General features: G+C 39.6%; 1 protein-coding gene across 1 annotated transcript in view; it reads left to right on the top strand.

Moving 5' to 3' along the window:
- Nucleotides 1–15,057, top strand: part of CLVS2 (clavesin 2) — a 56,713-nt gene that overhangs the window by 1,567 nt on the left and 40,089 nt on the right. Inside the window, exon 2 of the mRNA XM_036381380.2 lies at nucleotides 8,139–8,313. Within this exon, the coding sequence (XP_036237273.1) occupies nucleotides 8,139–8,313 (175 nt within the window). The remainder of the gene's footprint in view (nucleotides 1–8,138; nucleotides 8,314–15,057) is intronic.

The raw sequence follows: 15,057 nt of genomic DNA, 5'->3' as shown, positions 1-15,057 counted from the left end.
GAAAAAGTGGGAGATGCTGTGTGTAGAACAGGAGTATGGCTTTTAAGCTGAAAAGTTTGCCTGTGCAGGAAGCTGAGACTCTGAATCCTTTTCCTCAGCTGAAGAAAGCTCTTCCTGAGCCACCTAGAAATGCCAGGATGGAAGTTTCTGTAACCACTTCTTTTTCCACTCTTGCTGCTCCCAATGTCAATTCTCTGCATAATAATCCGAGTACACAAAGCTTTGACAACAAATTGGAGACTGGTCTCTAGAACACTTTCTGATCTTTTTTTTGGGCTCTAACCTGAAGATGATTTAGTGGGGTGACCCAAGAGCTGTCTCACATGAGGGCCCTTTTTAGCAATTGGCTTGATATTATGTCACACTATTTGTGTATTCTAAATACATTGTGGGGGTGTCATGCTCAGTTTCTCCTGCAGTCTAAAATTATATCCACAAAATGGCTTGAATTTCAGAACATTTAAACTCTTAAAACCTGCTTCTGTGAGCACTGCACTGTTTTCTTCGGCTCCCAACCAGAGTAGAGGTTAAAGATCTGATTTCTCACTTTTTTAGTGAGAAAACTTAGAATCTTGTAAGTTGCCATCCTTATTGCCATCAACATAGTGCTGAGTGCTCAGTGCAGGTATCCTCAGCTCAGCTACTTTGAAACTCTGGGGGGGGGGCTCAGGCTAACTGTCAGTGTGGATAGAAGGGACAAAATCTGGGGGAGAGGCATTTTTTGTTTGCCCTTCAGGTGTTTGTTTAGCTGTCTTCTTGCAGATTGTGTGGATTGTCATCACAGGGAGCATTCCCACAGCTCCCTGCCCTGGATGGTGTTACACCTTTGGACAGGTCTCTGTCCAGAGGGATGCTGGCCCACCTTGACTTTCGTCTCCTTCAGACACGTCAGCCACACCCACACTGTCTATGGGAGAAGTTTCCTGTCCCTTGCTAACCCATGACATCGAGTCTTGGGACTAGGAGAAAGCTGTCTGGCACTGCCCACAGCCAGGGTAGCGACTAGAAAGGGTGGATGAATGTATGCAGAGCTGGGGCCAGTGTCCTTTTTCTGCTTTGCTTATCTAGCAGATGAAGCATAAAAGCTGAGTGAAGAGCAGTGATGATGAGGCTAAGGGCTCAGTGAGTATGTTTCCTTCCTTGTTTCCCACAAAAGGACCAGGTCAACTTTTAATTTTAAAAACGACTCCACAAGCTGTTAAAAATCCCTGAAGGAAGAATTAGCAAAGAAATGCATGTTTAGGACTTTTATTAAGTTGTATGTCTATGATGAAGAAGTTCCCATGTTAAAGGTAGCGTGACCTACTGTATACTGTTGTTTCTTATTAATGGAAAAATCCTAAAGCTTTGGGGGACTCTTGTCATATTACTTGACTTGATCCTAGTCAAAAGAATACCAAGAATTCAAGTGCAGAGATAAAGTAGCATTTAAAATAATAAATGCCATGTAGAAAGAATAGGTTTATTTTCTTCTTGATGTTGAATATGCTGATATTTAAAGTACATGGGCTCAGCTGACACAGCAATGAATTTTTTGTGGTTTTTTTCATGAAGTCCTATCTGTATGATTAATATTATTTATGCTATGACACCGAAGTGGCTGGGGTACACTAGAGTACTTAATGGACGTGTTTGCAGTTGGGTGCCTACTGCTTTTGAGCCCTGCATGCTCATGGCACGCCTCTCCTCCTGAGCGAGGGATTTGTTTTCACACAGACCACTCAGACAAAGCAGAGAGAGCTGAAGCCCAGCTGCGGGGAGTGGCTTGCTCCAAGGCACATGACAAGTCAGTGACACGTCTGGGAATGGAGCTAGGTCACTTTCTTTTCTAATTAATTTAGGGCCTTCCATTATCTGATGCTCAGTGGCTGAACCTGGGGAGCCCTGTGGAACTTATGCCTGGCTGCTATGCAATATGTCTCAGGCTTATGCCTTAACTGACTTGAGATATTGCAGTACATAACCCAGTGTTCCTCTTACAGCATCAATAGGAGATTACTTATTGAAGCCTGTCTGGTTAGGCTCTTTTGTGCTTCATAAACTAAGTTAATAGAGCACAGCAAACCCCCACTTTTATCATATATGTGCAAATTATTATGGCCAGGATGTAACAATTAAAAAAAAAAAGTTCCAATTTGTTATTTAAATGAATAGCAGACATACTAGAGATGATTTATATAGCACTGTCAGCCTATGATTTACATAGCTCCAATTAGAAAGAAAAGTGTGGGAGGCAAAAAATTTCTGTGGTAAAACAAGCCTGTGTACTAGATGTTAAATCATTAAATTAAAGCAGGGCCTGAAAACTGTACCAGATGTCCTGCCATCTGAACAACCCAATAAGACATGTATTTAAAACAAACAAACAAAAAAGGAAAGGTGAAAGATAATGCACTCAGTAGCCCAGCAGCTTTTCAGTGTGACCCAGACTAACTCTCCACCCTGTCTGTTCTATGGGGAAAATGTGGGCCAGTGGCATTCCTGCCAGGAAGCTGGATAGCACTCAGGGAGGGATCATCCTTCCCTCTTATCTTCCAGATTGTTGATTCTTAAGTACATTTGGCTTGTAAGTGTCTATGTGCATTTGAAGACTCCCTTTCTCCTAATGTGTCCAGCTGGTGAAGTTTTTTTCAATTAATAGTGCAATTAACTTCAGCTCTCAGCTTCAAGGGATCTGTTGTCATGCATGGTGTTGTGTATTCTTCCTGGCACCTGGACACACATTGCCCAGGAATATCAGTCGGTTTTTATGCTATGTGTTTGAAACCTTTCTCGTATTAATTATATCAGGTTTTTCCCTAAAAAGTGCATTAGAAAAATGAAATGGTACCTAGTTCTGTGGGTGTCACAGTGACCCAGTCAGCTCACACCATCCTCAGTGAACATGGAAATCCCCTGCACTCATTTACTGCTGGTTTTGCTGTTGCATCAGACAGTTTACAGCAGGGCAAAGAGGAGTCCACAGGTTTGCTTTCAAAACTAGGCTTTCATGTGCACAAGTGCTAGAAACTTTCCCCCTGTTAAATGAAAATGTAACTTCTGTAGCTATGAGGGGACTGGTCTGCTCCTCAGCTCACAACAGGTAAGATGGCAAGGTATTTTTCAAACTCTGATGGAGGCAGTGTGACAAAATAAATAGCAATGCTAACAGTAGCAACATATTAACAGTAAAAAACACAACTGTTTAGCAGTCAATTTTTGTTTGGAAGTTATATCTTCCAAATGATAACTAATAACTAAACACTGTCATTTTTGCTACAGTTACTCCTGCTGACTGATGCTGTTTTATTGTTTCCTAGTTTTTTCCCAGGTATCCCTATCTGCCTATCATCACCTGTATTTAGACTGTAGGGGTTTTGGCTAGGGAGCTTTATTATCAATGTAAACTTTAGACCAGCTGAATCTTCATCTGTGGCTGTGACTGGTAGCCACTGGGCTAATATGTGGCGTAATTAATGGTACTAAATCTGAATCTAAAAGCTAATCTGGTAAAATACTTGAAACTATTTCTATTTTTTCTTTGCATTTTTTGTAACAGTGGTGGTGCTTTTTGTATTTAGAATAAGATATCCTCAGGGCATGCTGCCACTATTTAAGCAGAATAGCCATAAGAGAACTTTCAATCCCCCATCTGCTCAGCATTCAAATCTGTACCCAGACTGACAAACCAAGGAGATATGAGGCACCATTTCAAAGTACTCATTTGTGTATCTTGAGGGTGCTTGTTTAGGTGAAATTCTAAAAATACTGAGCCAGAACAGTACCTTAGAGATGGGATGATGGCTCAGAGACTTGACCAGCTTTCTCTTTTAAATCACAGTGGCACAAGAGCTCATTTGACAAAAGCCTTTTCTTGTCCAAATGGTGAGGAGCTTAAAACACAGACTGTGCATTCTTTATTTGTTTCAGACCTTCAAGAGACATATGGCTGAAATTCAAGCAAAGGAGACTTTCTATTTATCTGTTCTAGTTCACATCCTGAGAGGCAGATTCACTCCATTCAGTCCTAATTCTCAAAATTACTTCAAATTTCTTTGTTTTAGGGAGGACATGACAAACAGCCATAGAGATAGTAGGGTAACTCTGCTGAATCAGATTATCTGTTATTCAGGGCAAAAGTGAATTGACTGGAACCAGAATCTGGTTAAACAGATGATATGGCTGATGCCACTCATCATCAAGGGCATAAAGTATTGAAAACAGCTGACACAGATGAGTTTGACATGAGACATCTGTACATTCTCCCTGTTTCTTCTCTTCATGTTGGCCTGGTAGAGGTCACAGTGGATGCATACATGAGGAGCATAGACCACTTAACTTAGAGGTAAAGGTGAAAGGTCCTGGTGAAGTAGTACCAAGAGTTGACAGCCATGTCTTCCAGACTGTTTTCCCCAGAAATCCTTGGAAATATGTTGAATCTGTTCATGTTCCACAAAAAAAATCTCATATAACTTTTCTTTTCTGTAGAAGGGAAATTGCTGCCACTGTTAAATTACAAGAGAGTGGGATGCTCAGTAAGTTGTTTGAGGTCTTCTGTTCTTGACAAATAAAGACCCCAGTGAGGCATTTCCCTCAAAAGCTGTGTCACTGTTGGGGTAGAAATGGTAGTTGTCCCAAAGCATTTGAAAGAATCAGTGTCAGTGTGGCTGTTAACTTGTCACACCTTCTCAGGCTCTATTACTTTCAAGTCAACCTGAATAAAAAATTTTAAGAGGTAGCAGAGTATGTCTTGCACACCAGTCCCTGCTTCAGTCAGTCTCAAACTAGCACTCACATAAAAGAGGAATATTAAGAGTGCATTATATATGTGATAACATATTTCCAGCATTTGTTACTCACATTAATAACAGAACTAAAAAACTTAACCAAGTTTTCCACTGAATTAAGCATGGTTCTATAAATAGAAGGTATTAAATACATTTAAATTAACTGTGAGTTTTGATTATCCTAGCAATTAGTAATATCTTGCTAGCTACGATATGTCCAATAAGAGTCTGTTTAAACAAGTGAATGCAACTGGATTTAGCCATAAATAAATTAGGATTTATTTATTCACAGCAGAACTTCAGGCTGCTACAGAACATGCACTGCAGCCAGTTGGGCCCAGCACACCCCACATATCTGACAGCACTGGGGCAAGTCATTAGAAAACTGGTGCCAGGGCAAAATGTGTGGCTTGCTGTTCCTTAATTACATGTTTTTACTTAGCACAGATTGGTAAGAATAAAACGAACCATCTTCCCCTCCAACTGTACACCATAGTCTCTTCAAATTAAGGGCTAATATTTTCTCTTTTTTCTTTTTCTTCAAAGTAGAAAGGCAGTCAAAGCTGCCTTGGACCAAATATATTTCACACTCACTAGCTTGTTCTGTTTTTCTCACTTTTGACTGGTCGTATTTCTGTATCTGTATGGAATGTAATTTCAGTGTGGAACAGAAGTTTCAGCAACAAAATACAGAGTAATTTTTTACATCTCATTTTTATGTAGGGTTTTGATTTCCCCAAAGTCCAGCCAGAGGTGGAGAGTGCTTTATGGCAGAGCCTGTGCATGCTAGTGGTAGCAGTGAGGTGAAATGTCAGACAACATGGGGCTGGAATGGATTAAAAAGATGAGTCTTTACACAAATAACTCTGTGCTATGTGAAAGCTTCTGTGCAGTTTCTTCAACCAAAACCCAAATGGGTTTTTTCTTGAGCTGCTTAGCTGATACTTTCAATACTCAGCATTTTGCATCACCTGAGATTTCATCTACCACACCAGGTTTAATTTCTGGCACCTTAGCATGTGTTCAGAGTAAAAGTAAATACTCACTAATGGATTTGTCTCTCTGGTGCTCTGCAGTGTACTTAAGTAAGGTATTGAAACCAAGAGAAGAGATCCAGTACAGAGTGAAGAATAACTCCTTTCTTCAACTAATTGCCCTGAAGGGTATTTGAGGTGGGAAGCTTGATTGTTAGTGCCATGTCCCTGTGTACTCCTGATGTAGCTTTTTAGACTTTGAGAATAGTTCAGGTACCTCCCTCTGGCAGAAAATGTTCTTGATTGCTTTTAGCTGGACCTGTTTTGTGCAGAGCTTCTCTCTTATTTTCAGTGAGTAAACATAAATATTATTGTTGTTGTGGACTGTATTTCTTACACTAGACCTACAATAGGAGTTATGGTGGTAGTGAATATGCTACAGATTTGTGGAGACCCAGCCCTGTGACTCTTATTTACTCTCTGTGGCAGCTGAAATCCTGTTCCTATTGCTGCCTGACAGTTTTCCCATTTACTTAAGTGAATTAAACACATGATTTCTGTTTACGTGTATACGTCTTGTATTGGACTTTTAGGTATACATAAAAAAAGCATTTTTAGGTCAGTCTTAGAGAGCTGACTGGCCTCATAAACAAAGAATCTTTATGTCTGATGCACCAGATTTCTAGCAATCTTGTGCCACTAGGAAGCTGTTAATCCAAGGCACGTGAAGTCTCCTTAAACTCCTTAGGGAGGACAGTAGAGATGTACATCTGGAACTTGGGACCCTTATTCCAGGACAGAATGTAGGGGTCTGCACTGTGGAGCCCTTCTGGAGAATGAGATCTTTTGAATGGGACAACCTAAATGTCAGGTAGGGTTGAGGCTAATTTTAGAATTTAAGCATTTTTAATGTCTATTCCTTGTGTGAGCTGTGGTCAAAACTGTCCTCCAACCAAGGCATTCGAAACTTCCTGTAAACCTTAGATCTCATAAAAGTAAAGCATTAGAAAAGAGTTAAATCTCAGAAAAGTTCAAAGGAGTGAATATGAAAAATTTTATCCCTGTCAATCAAACAAAAATAAAAAAACAAAGTATCTCCAAAATGAAAAGAAGAATTTTGTTTTTATAAAATTACTTTTAATGCTTCCCCTTTTGTGTTCTGGAGAAAACACACTTTCTCCTGTTCACACATTAGGAGAGTCCTTTATTGATCCCTTTCCTGTGACTGCATAATTGGGAAGTTCACTGAATTTTAGTTGGCTAAATAAACAAAGATGGAAAGATGGGAGGAGTCAGCTACAACAGATTAATTTCATTTGTGTTATTTCCTTTTGCAGATATTTTCAAAATACAGTTCTGTCCACAACAGAGCAGTATACTCATTGTATTAAAGCAAGTCAAATTCAGTATAATTTAATTTAATTTCTAAGTAGGCACACATGCTCTTTGCTACATACGCAGAATGGTGAAGAATTCTCTAGGGGACTCACAATTTTGAAAACCTCTGTTTGATGTCATCATGGAAGGCATTTAAAGAGCTTTGCTTAAAAATATCTGTACACTGAATATTTAACTCTTTCATTTCATTCTGGAATATTTGTATTTCTGATATTTTACAGGTTTAACTTTCTAGTGTGTCATTTGATATTGTGTGTGTGGACTGGCAAATTGATGTCTGTTTTGGTAACTATTTATAAAATCCCACAATCCTAGAATATTTTAGGTTGGAAGGCACCTCAAAGATCATCCAGTTCTAACTCTCCTGCCATGAGCAGGGGCACCTTCAGTAGACAAACACCTCAAAGCCCTAGTGTATGTTACCTTCTGCTTTTAAGATCCTTGAATAACCAGCCTTCTGTACTTGTGGATTTAAGAGAAAAAATTACACAGAGAGTAGGATAAGGAGAGCATGTAGAAATTCCCAATTTTAGTTGATAATTTTTTAGGACCTATTATTTCATTTAGTTAGGAAAATATAGGAGGAAACTTTGTATCTACACTTCTAGTATTAGTCTCAGGTTTTGGTATCATTATGATTTTAGAAAAATACAATTTGTGTAGAAGTTCTTATACAGACAATGCAATTATTTTTATTAATGCAATTCCACATAAAGATACTAAGGCAGCTTAGGATACTACAGAGAAGTTCAAATGTGTTTTTGATGTGTTACATTCTTGTAGTTTGTTCTGGCTGGCTGATGGTCTACAGGTACATAATCCTGCTCCAGAAGATGAGCTCAAGTAATGGAGTTTTTGAAGATTTCCCAGCTTTAGGTGCATCTGAGGGCACATTTGCAATCTTTGATTTAAACTTTTGACAAAGGGAGACTGGTCAGAACTTCTCCACCTCTGTGGTTGTTGCTCCTTTCCTAACCAAATCTCTTCTTCCCATTCTCAGGTACACGCTGGTGGATATTCTGCGTGCCATACTTCTTTCTTTAGAAGCCATGATAGAAGACCCAGAGCTGCAAGTGAATGGATTTGTTTTGATTATAGACTGGAGCAACTTCACTTTCAAGCAGGCCTCCAAGCTCACACCAAGCATGCTTAGATTAGCCATAGAGGGCCTTCAGGTACCATTATTATTTTCTTTCTTTGCCCAATTCTTCTTCGTTTTGCAGTTCATTACAAATCTAGGTTGATAAAAAAGACCGAAGCAAAACAAAATTCCAACAACTTATGAATAGCAAGGCTATTAACACCTTAACGTGTGGGTGTACAGGCAAGCTGCTTGTGACAAAAGTGTGAACTCAGTCAGCTAACTGCAGTAACTCCTGATGTGTAGGCTCTTTCCTTGCTATAAATATGAGGTAATTTTTTTGTCTTTATTCCAAAGAGCGTGTCTTTCTGTAAATTCAGATGGTAGCTTCTGCAACAGGAAGTTAGAAGCAATCAGTTCATGTTGTAATTATGCACAGGGCTAATGAAATAGGGGTTGCTGATGCCATGCCAGGTTGGTTTTTTTTTGTTGATTCTTTTGGGGACAGGGTCTAGATCATTTGTCATGAAAGTGTATGGCCTGCGATTAGCTGGGACTATTTATTTACTCAAAGTTCAGCATGTGCTTGGCTCTTTTTCTGGGTCAGGATTAATCTGAGCAGCAGCCTCTGGGATTGAGTATGCAGTGATTTAAATTCTTTTCAGCTCATTGTAACTGCATTTTACATGGCACAGGCACATTGGTGAAAAGGATACTGTGTAACTCGCACCTCTTTCCCATGGTATTTTATTCTTGTTAAAATGAGAAACTAAGGTACTTGTTTTCTACATAAGCCTGAGTTGCCATGCTTAAAAATATCTAATTCACTCATGTGGCAGTGTGCCTTGCTTTTAGAAGGACATGTATTCCTCTTCTGTAATGTTTCTATAATTTATACATTTTTATTACTCATAAAGCAAAATAACGGCCTTACCTTTGAACTTTTTTTCACTGTGATAGTGAGATTTCTAAAGAAACTTGTACAGCAGTAATACGGAGTTTTGATCGAACTGATGAAATGGCTCAACTAGTATTCAGCCTGCTGTTGCACACAGAAGGGTACTAACATGAGACAAAGATCTCAGGTCTCATTTTGCTGTGTTTCCTTATGCAACAGTGTGATTTCATCATCTTCTCAACTACCTTAGAAGGCAGCAGAGAGACCTGTGCTCTAGAAGTGCTGCATTTCCTTTTATTGCTTTCAAAGTTGCTTTCTTTTTTGTGCTTTTTTCTAAGTTAGCCATTGTTTACTGGTTTAGAACATGAGCAAATGCATTAGTAGTCTTTGTTTTCAAATAGTGGTGTTTCTTCTTGGGCATTATTCAGAAATGGTTATTTTGAAGAGAGCTGCAGTGACTAATTGCATCTGAAAATATGAGGGGTGACCTACCAAACTTCAGGTGGGCTCTGAGACTCAGCATTCTCCTGCCATTGATTGGTTCATGACTGAATTGAGGAGAAGTCCTTTGGCTTACTTAACTTGCCCATGACCCCAGCTTTGTAGTTTCTAATATTCCAAGGCTGATGGTGGCCAGCACATATGGCACCATTTTGTGCCCACTGCCTTCAGTACTGTTTACTGCAGAGATGCAGAAGTGGGTGTGAAATGTTTCAGCAGAAAGAAGGAAAAGGCATTTTAATGACTGCCTTTTACTTTGGAGAAAAATGCATAGCGAAAACATCATTCATTTGATGATGTCAAAGTAAAAAGTGCTTAATCAGGTAGAATGAAAGAGAACAAGAAAAACACAGACACATTATTTATTTATGATTTTTGTAAATACTTTCTATTTAATCTGAGAAATGAAATTTGCTTTGGCTTATAAGATTTAACAGGGCTCAAGATGCTGAACTTTACCATTTGAAGAATTTAAATATTTGGGTTGCTTAGGCAGAAGAGGACAGTGAGAGTGGGATTAGTGACCACTGAATTTGATGTTAACCAAATCCCTTTGCCTCCTGAATGAAATCTACTGAATTTGCCTTATATTTGCTTAGCTTCCATAGTGAGCAGAATACTCAATATGATATGTACCAAAGGCTTTACAAGCTATGGCATTTTTTGGCTTTTCACAATGGCCTAATGTTTAAGAAATTGCTTTTGAAAGTAAGAGAAGTAAATATACACTTTTCTACTGTATAGAAGATGAGTTCTGGTATAAACTTTGTCTGCATATGTGTTAAATGGGAGTGTGGAAAGAACAATCATACCTCAAACTTACTTGTATAAATTAGGAAAACTTCCTTAGTAGCTGTTTCCAGGAAAAGAGACTTTTGATCCTGACACTTACAGGACAGTGATTGTCTGTAATCTGATGTGAAATTCTAGCATACCCATCACAACAGTGCTGTACCAAACAATTGGTGCAGTGTAGGCCAGTGCTGATTTGTAGGACAAATGGTTTTGGTAGACAAGGAAACAATGTGGAGGTGGGGGCACTCAGCTGGGGCTCTTGATGCTCCACTCCTAGTTCATACACTGGCTGTGTGCTTTTTGGAAAAAAGAAACAACACTTCCTTGCAGATGCTTGTTCCTACAGCATTCCTGTTGCTCCTCATCATTGAGAAAGAGAATTTGCACTTAGAGGTTCTACACTTTACCTAGTTTAAAGACAGAAGGAAATTATTTTTTAAGAGCTGGAACATGCCTTGACTTTGTGTTGACTCTCCCTACTGCATTTAGTATGTGGATGTTTGTGAGTTCCAGTCTTTAGGTGCCCACTTTTCCCCATTCATTGATTTCTGTAGCCAATCACCGATTTTGGGCTTGTGAAGACACTCATGTTACTCAGCAGCTGTGCTCCTGAAGGCAGGTGTGGAGGGATAGAATGTAAGAAAATAAAGATAGTGCAGAAGGTTTTCTCACCCCTGAGGAGTTGCAGCTGTACTAATCACCAAAGATTAGGAGCAGGCCTGCCCTTAACAGGCCACAGCTGTGTCCAATAAGAAGACGAGTGCTACAAAAGAGTGGGTTAGCTGGGTGAGGAGAGAGTTGGAGTTTGTTGGTTGTGCTGTGAAGAAAAAGGAGTCAGTGCTGTGAGGAGCTGCCCATTAGAAATCAATGAGACAGTATGGAAGATATGCAATAGGATGGCAACAAGCAGGGAATGTTACAGCATTGTGTGCTTCAATACCTGTGTGCCTTATAAGGTCTCTTTCAAAAACTTTACAAAATTTTGCCTCCTTCACCAGTAATGGGTTGCAATCTGTGTGCTTCAGCTATTTTTCCCATAGAAGAGAGAACTTTTAAAAGCTCTGAAGAAAATGAGTCCTAAATTTTGGTAGATGGTGATGAACTCTGAGCAAAAAGCAGAATGCATCAGATGGTTTCTGGATAAGGAATAATTAAATTGGCTGGAATTCATCTGGATGGAAAAGAAAAATTGTAGAGGGAAAATACAGAAATCTGTAAAACCATAGAATCATTCAGCTTGGAAAAGACCTCAGAGGCTTGGCAAATCTAACCTCCTCCTTAAAGCAGGGTCCCTTATGGATAGGGGTGGGGAGGTCAGACCAGGATGCAAAAAAGATCATGGGTGGCTGGAGAGAGTGGACAAGCTGCAGTTATTTGTTATTTACATTTTAAGAAATGAGCATCATCAGGTGATACTAGGAGGAGGCCTGGCTCTTTGTAAAACACCTTTGTGCAACATCTGGGTAACTTGTGGATCTCTGTGCCATAAGGAATTCTGGATGCTTAAATAGCTGTGTTTAGGGAAAATGAAAAGAGAGATGAACTGAGAATTGGTAAATATATAAAAACGAAATCAAAGTTCAGAATTCCTTAGGCTGTACAAAGTTGGAGATGAGGTGGATACGGAGTGGAAATAATCACATATGTTGTCCAAGTTGTAGCTGCTCTAGGCTCTCTGTTTTGGCCTCTCTTAAGGACAGGATATAAGGCTAGGTGGACTTTTGGTATGGCATGATTAAATCAAGTTTTTTATATTCCACTCCTTTGCCCATTCTGAAAACCTGCCTTTTGTTTTACTGTTTCTGGCACTGGCCTGACGCCTGCTACCAAAACACCTAGCTGAGAACTCCTGGGAAGAAAGAGGGAGGGAGTTCTAGGTGTTATTATTTTCTTGGTGATAGTCCTTTTTTTACATAAACCTCTTTATGGACTTGTAAAAGCTTTTTTATTTTAATTATTAAGACAGCAATCTTTTCATAAGGCAGGTGAAAACAGTTTCAAAGACTGAAAATTCAATTTGAAAATTATATTGAAAGTTGGAATTATTATGAACTCTGATAGACGGCTTTGGGGGTAATTATAATTGAGTTTTGCAAAATGAAACACTATAGATATGCATGAATTGCATTTACTGATATTTAGTATTCTAAAACCTGGACCACTAATTCCTCCTTAAATATGGATTTCTATTTAGTGCATAATAGTAGTTGCATGCATGACAGATTTTTTTCATGCATGTTTTTACTCAGGCAGGCTGTACATCTCAATGCTTTGTAAAAGTGTGTAGTTGGCTGAATGTGAATGCTTCTCCTCTAGTTAAAAAGCTGGTGGAAAAGAGATGATACACATTTAAATGGGGAGCTGAGCATATGTGGACACTCAGCATCATTGTAGAAGACAGAAGACTCTTACCTCTGGGACAAGGGTGTTTGGGAGAAACAGTGATGGTGTTATGGGGCACAAGGCAGGTCTTTTAACTGTGTCCTTTTTCTTTTTTGTAACAGAGGAAGGCTTCATAAGCTGAAACAAACTCAGTCCTGTAAAAATGAAAGCAAACCAGAAAGTAAATGAAGGCAGTATCCTTGCAGCTAGAATTGCTTTCAAAAACGTCTTTCACTCAGCTGTTCTTGTGAGCTGTAGGAACAATATCCCCAGCCAGATTTGCTGCAGCAGTGCAAGGTGGAAGTACCAGACACAGACCATGTACAGGCTGGTGATGACAGTGACAGGACTTGCTGCTCCCATTTTCTTTAAGTGTGAGCTCTATCACAGGGTCTTGCGGGGAATCTTGCTGAACATTAGGCTTGGTTCAACAAGCACAGAGTGCTTAAACTTTGCCACCTGGTTCTGGGCTACACCTATGCAACCAGCCTGCTGCAGTGCCAAGGATTCCTAGGACAGGAACTTCCAGAACTAAGGACGCCTCTGGAAACAGTATCATGACTTCATATAATTACATGGTCACATGCTCCATGCAGTGCATGAGATTGTTAATAATGAGCTGGAGGAACAGTTTGTGCTAGCAGTGAGCTGCAAAGCACAAAATAGAGCTTTAAATGTTTTTACATCCAGACTTAAAACTGTTCGCCCCTCTCACTCAGTACTTGAATTCTCTACCATTTTTTGAGAACAGGGTCCTGACACTTCACATATTGCTTGACAGAACATTAAAAAGTAGCAGACTCAAACTTGTAATGGGAGTATCTTCCATTTTTAGGAAGTGTAGTAAATAACTTAATTCAGTTTTTTTTTTAAGCGAAGAATTAAATTATTTGTAGATGCTAGTGTCCCCTGAGCCCAGAACTTCCCAGAGAACAGAGGGATGTGCTTGTAAACAGCTCAATTTCATACCAGTTCAACTCGTGTTCCGTAGCAACAGCAGTTAAATGGGATATTTAATGGGATATTTTTCCTAAGAGCTTGTTATTTTGAAGAGTTTGCTTACACTTGGTCTTCCTTACTTGTAAGAAGACCATAAAAATGCTTAGCAGCAATTTACTGTGGAAGCTGGGTAGACTGGAAGTGATTGTTATTTCTAGCTCTTTGCCTGCTATCTGGATGGGCTTGACCTGCTGGGTGAGGAAGGACTCTATGACCATAGCTCGAGTTCAGCTACAAACAGGCATGTCTGTGTAGACACAGACATTATTCAGTGTGGTCCCAGTTTTTAAACTGTAATCTGAAGACAGAATAATTATTTCCCTTGCTAGATTCTTTTATGATGCTCATGAAAAAAATGGTTGAATGCCTTCTGACTGTTGATTTATGTATTCTCACAAACACACTTTTAAGATGAGGGGATACCATAATCCTTTTTTCTTATTATTTTTCTTATCCCCAGCTGAGAATAATTCCACTGCAAGGTTACTGTTAAGTGTTTCCTAATTTGGGGTGCCTACTGTGACAGGCTATGGTCTGATTTTCAGTCACAGTTTATATATTTGGAGTCCAGCTGACATTTATTTTTGATCAGGAGGATTCAAGACTTTAGTCTTGATCTTGAGCACCCAAGCCAGGAGTCTGAATTCTAGCATGGCTAAATTAAGAGCTTCTCATTAGATTCTCTTTGAATGCACACAGTGCCATGTGGGCTGCTACCTCTGAAAGAAATGAGAAGCAGTAGCACACTAAAATCTCCTTTCCCCCCAGGAAACTCTGCTCTGTAGCATCTTACTGAAAGCTGCAAGGAAGCTTAATGGAGTTAAATATCCACCCTCCAAACACTGCTACTGGAGCTGGTGGAGTATCTGCCTGCAGTAGGTTGTCATACTCCATAAGGACCTGAACAAAGACAGACAGAGGGCACTTTGCCAGTGGTTTGCAGATATTTGCTGTAAGCAAGGCGTGATTAGTTGTGGGGAGCTTGGCTTTTATTCAGACACTTTGATATAACTGGCACAGACTCTTCTCCTCATTCCTCCTGCCCTTTCTGCTCTGAGCAGGCTTTGCCACAGTCCTACTGTTTCCCCACTTCCTCCATCCACTCCTGCTGACATTGTCTTACTTTGTAGGAGTCTTCACTCATGTGGGTGTTTTTTATCTCTATTCTGATGGCATCCTCCAAAACCTCAGTCACCATAGATGACTGCATGGCACATTAAGTTCTTCTGAGACTCCTTAGGAGATTTCAGCCTCTTGTGATCT

Source organism: Molothrus ater, chromosome 3 (assembly GCF_012460135.2).
Source record: "Molothrus ater isolate BHLD 08-10-18 breed brown headed cowbird chromosome 3, BPBGC_Mater_1.1, whole genome shotgun sequence".
NCBI lineage: Eukaryota > Metazoa > Chordata > Aves > Passeriformes > Icteridae > Molothrus > Molothrus ater.
This window is presented reverse-complemented; position numbering and strand designations above follow the sequence as displayed.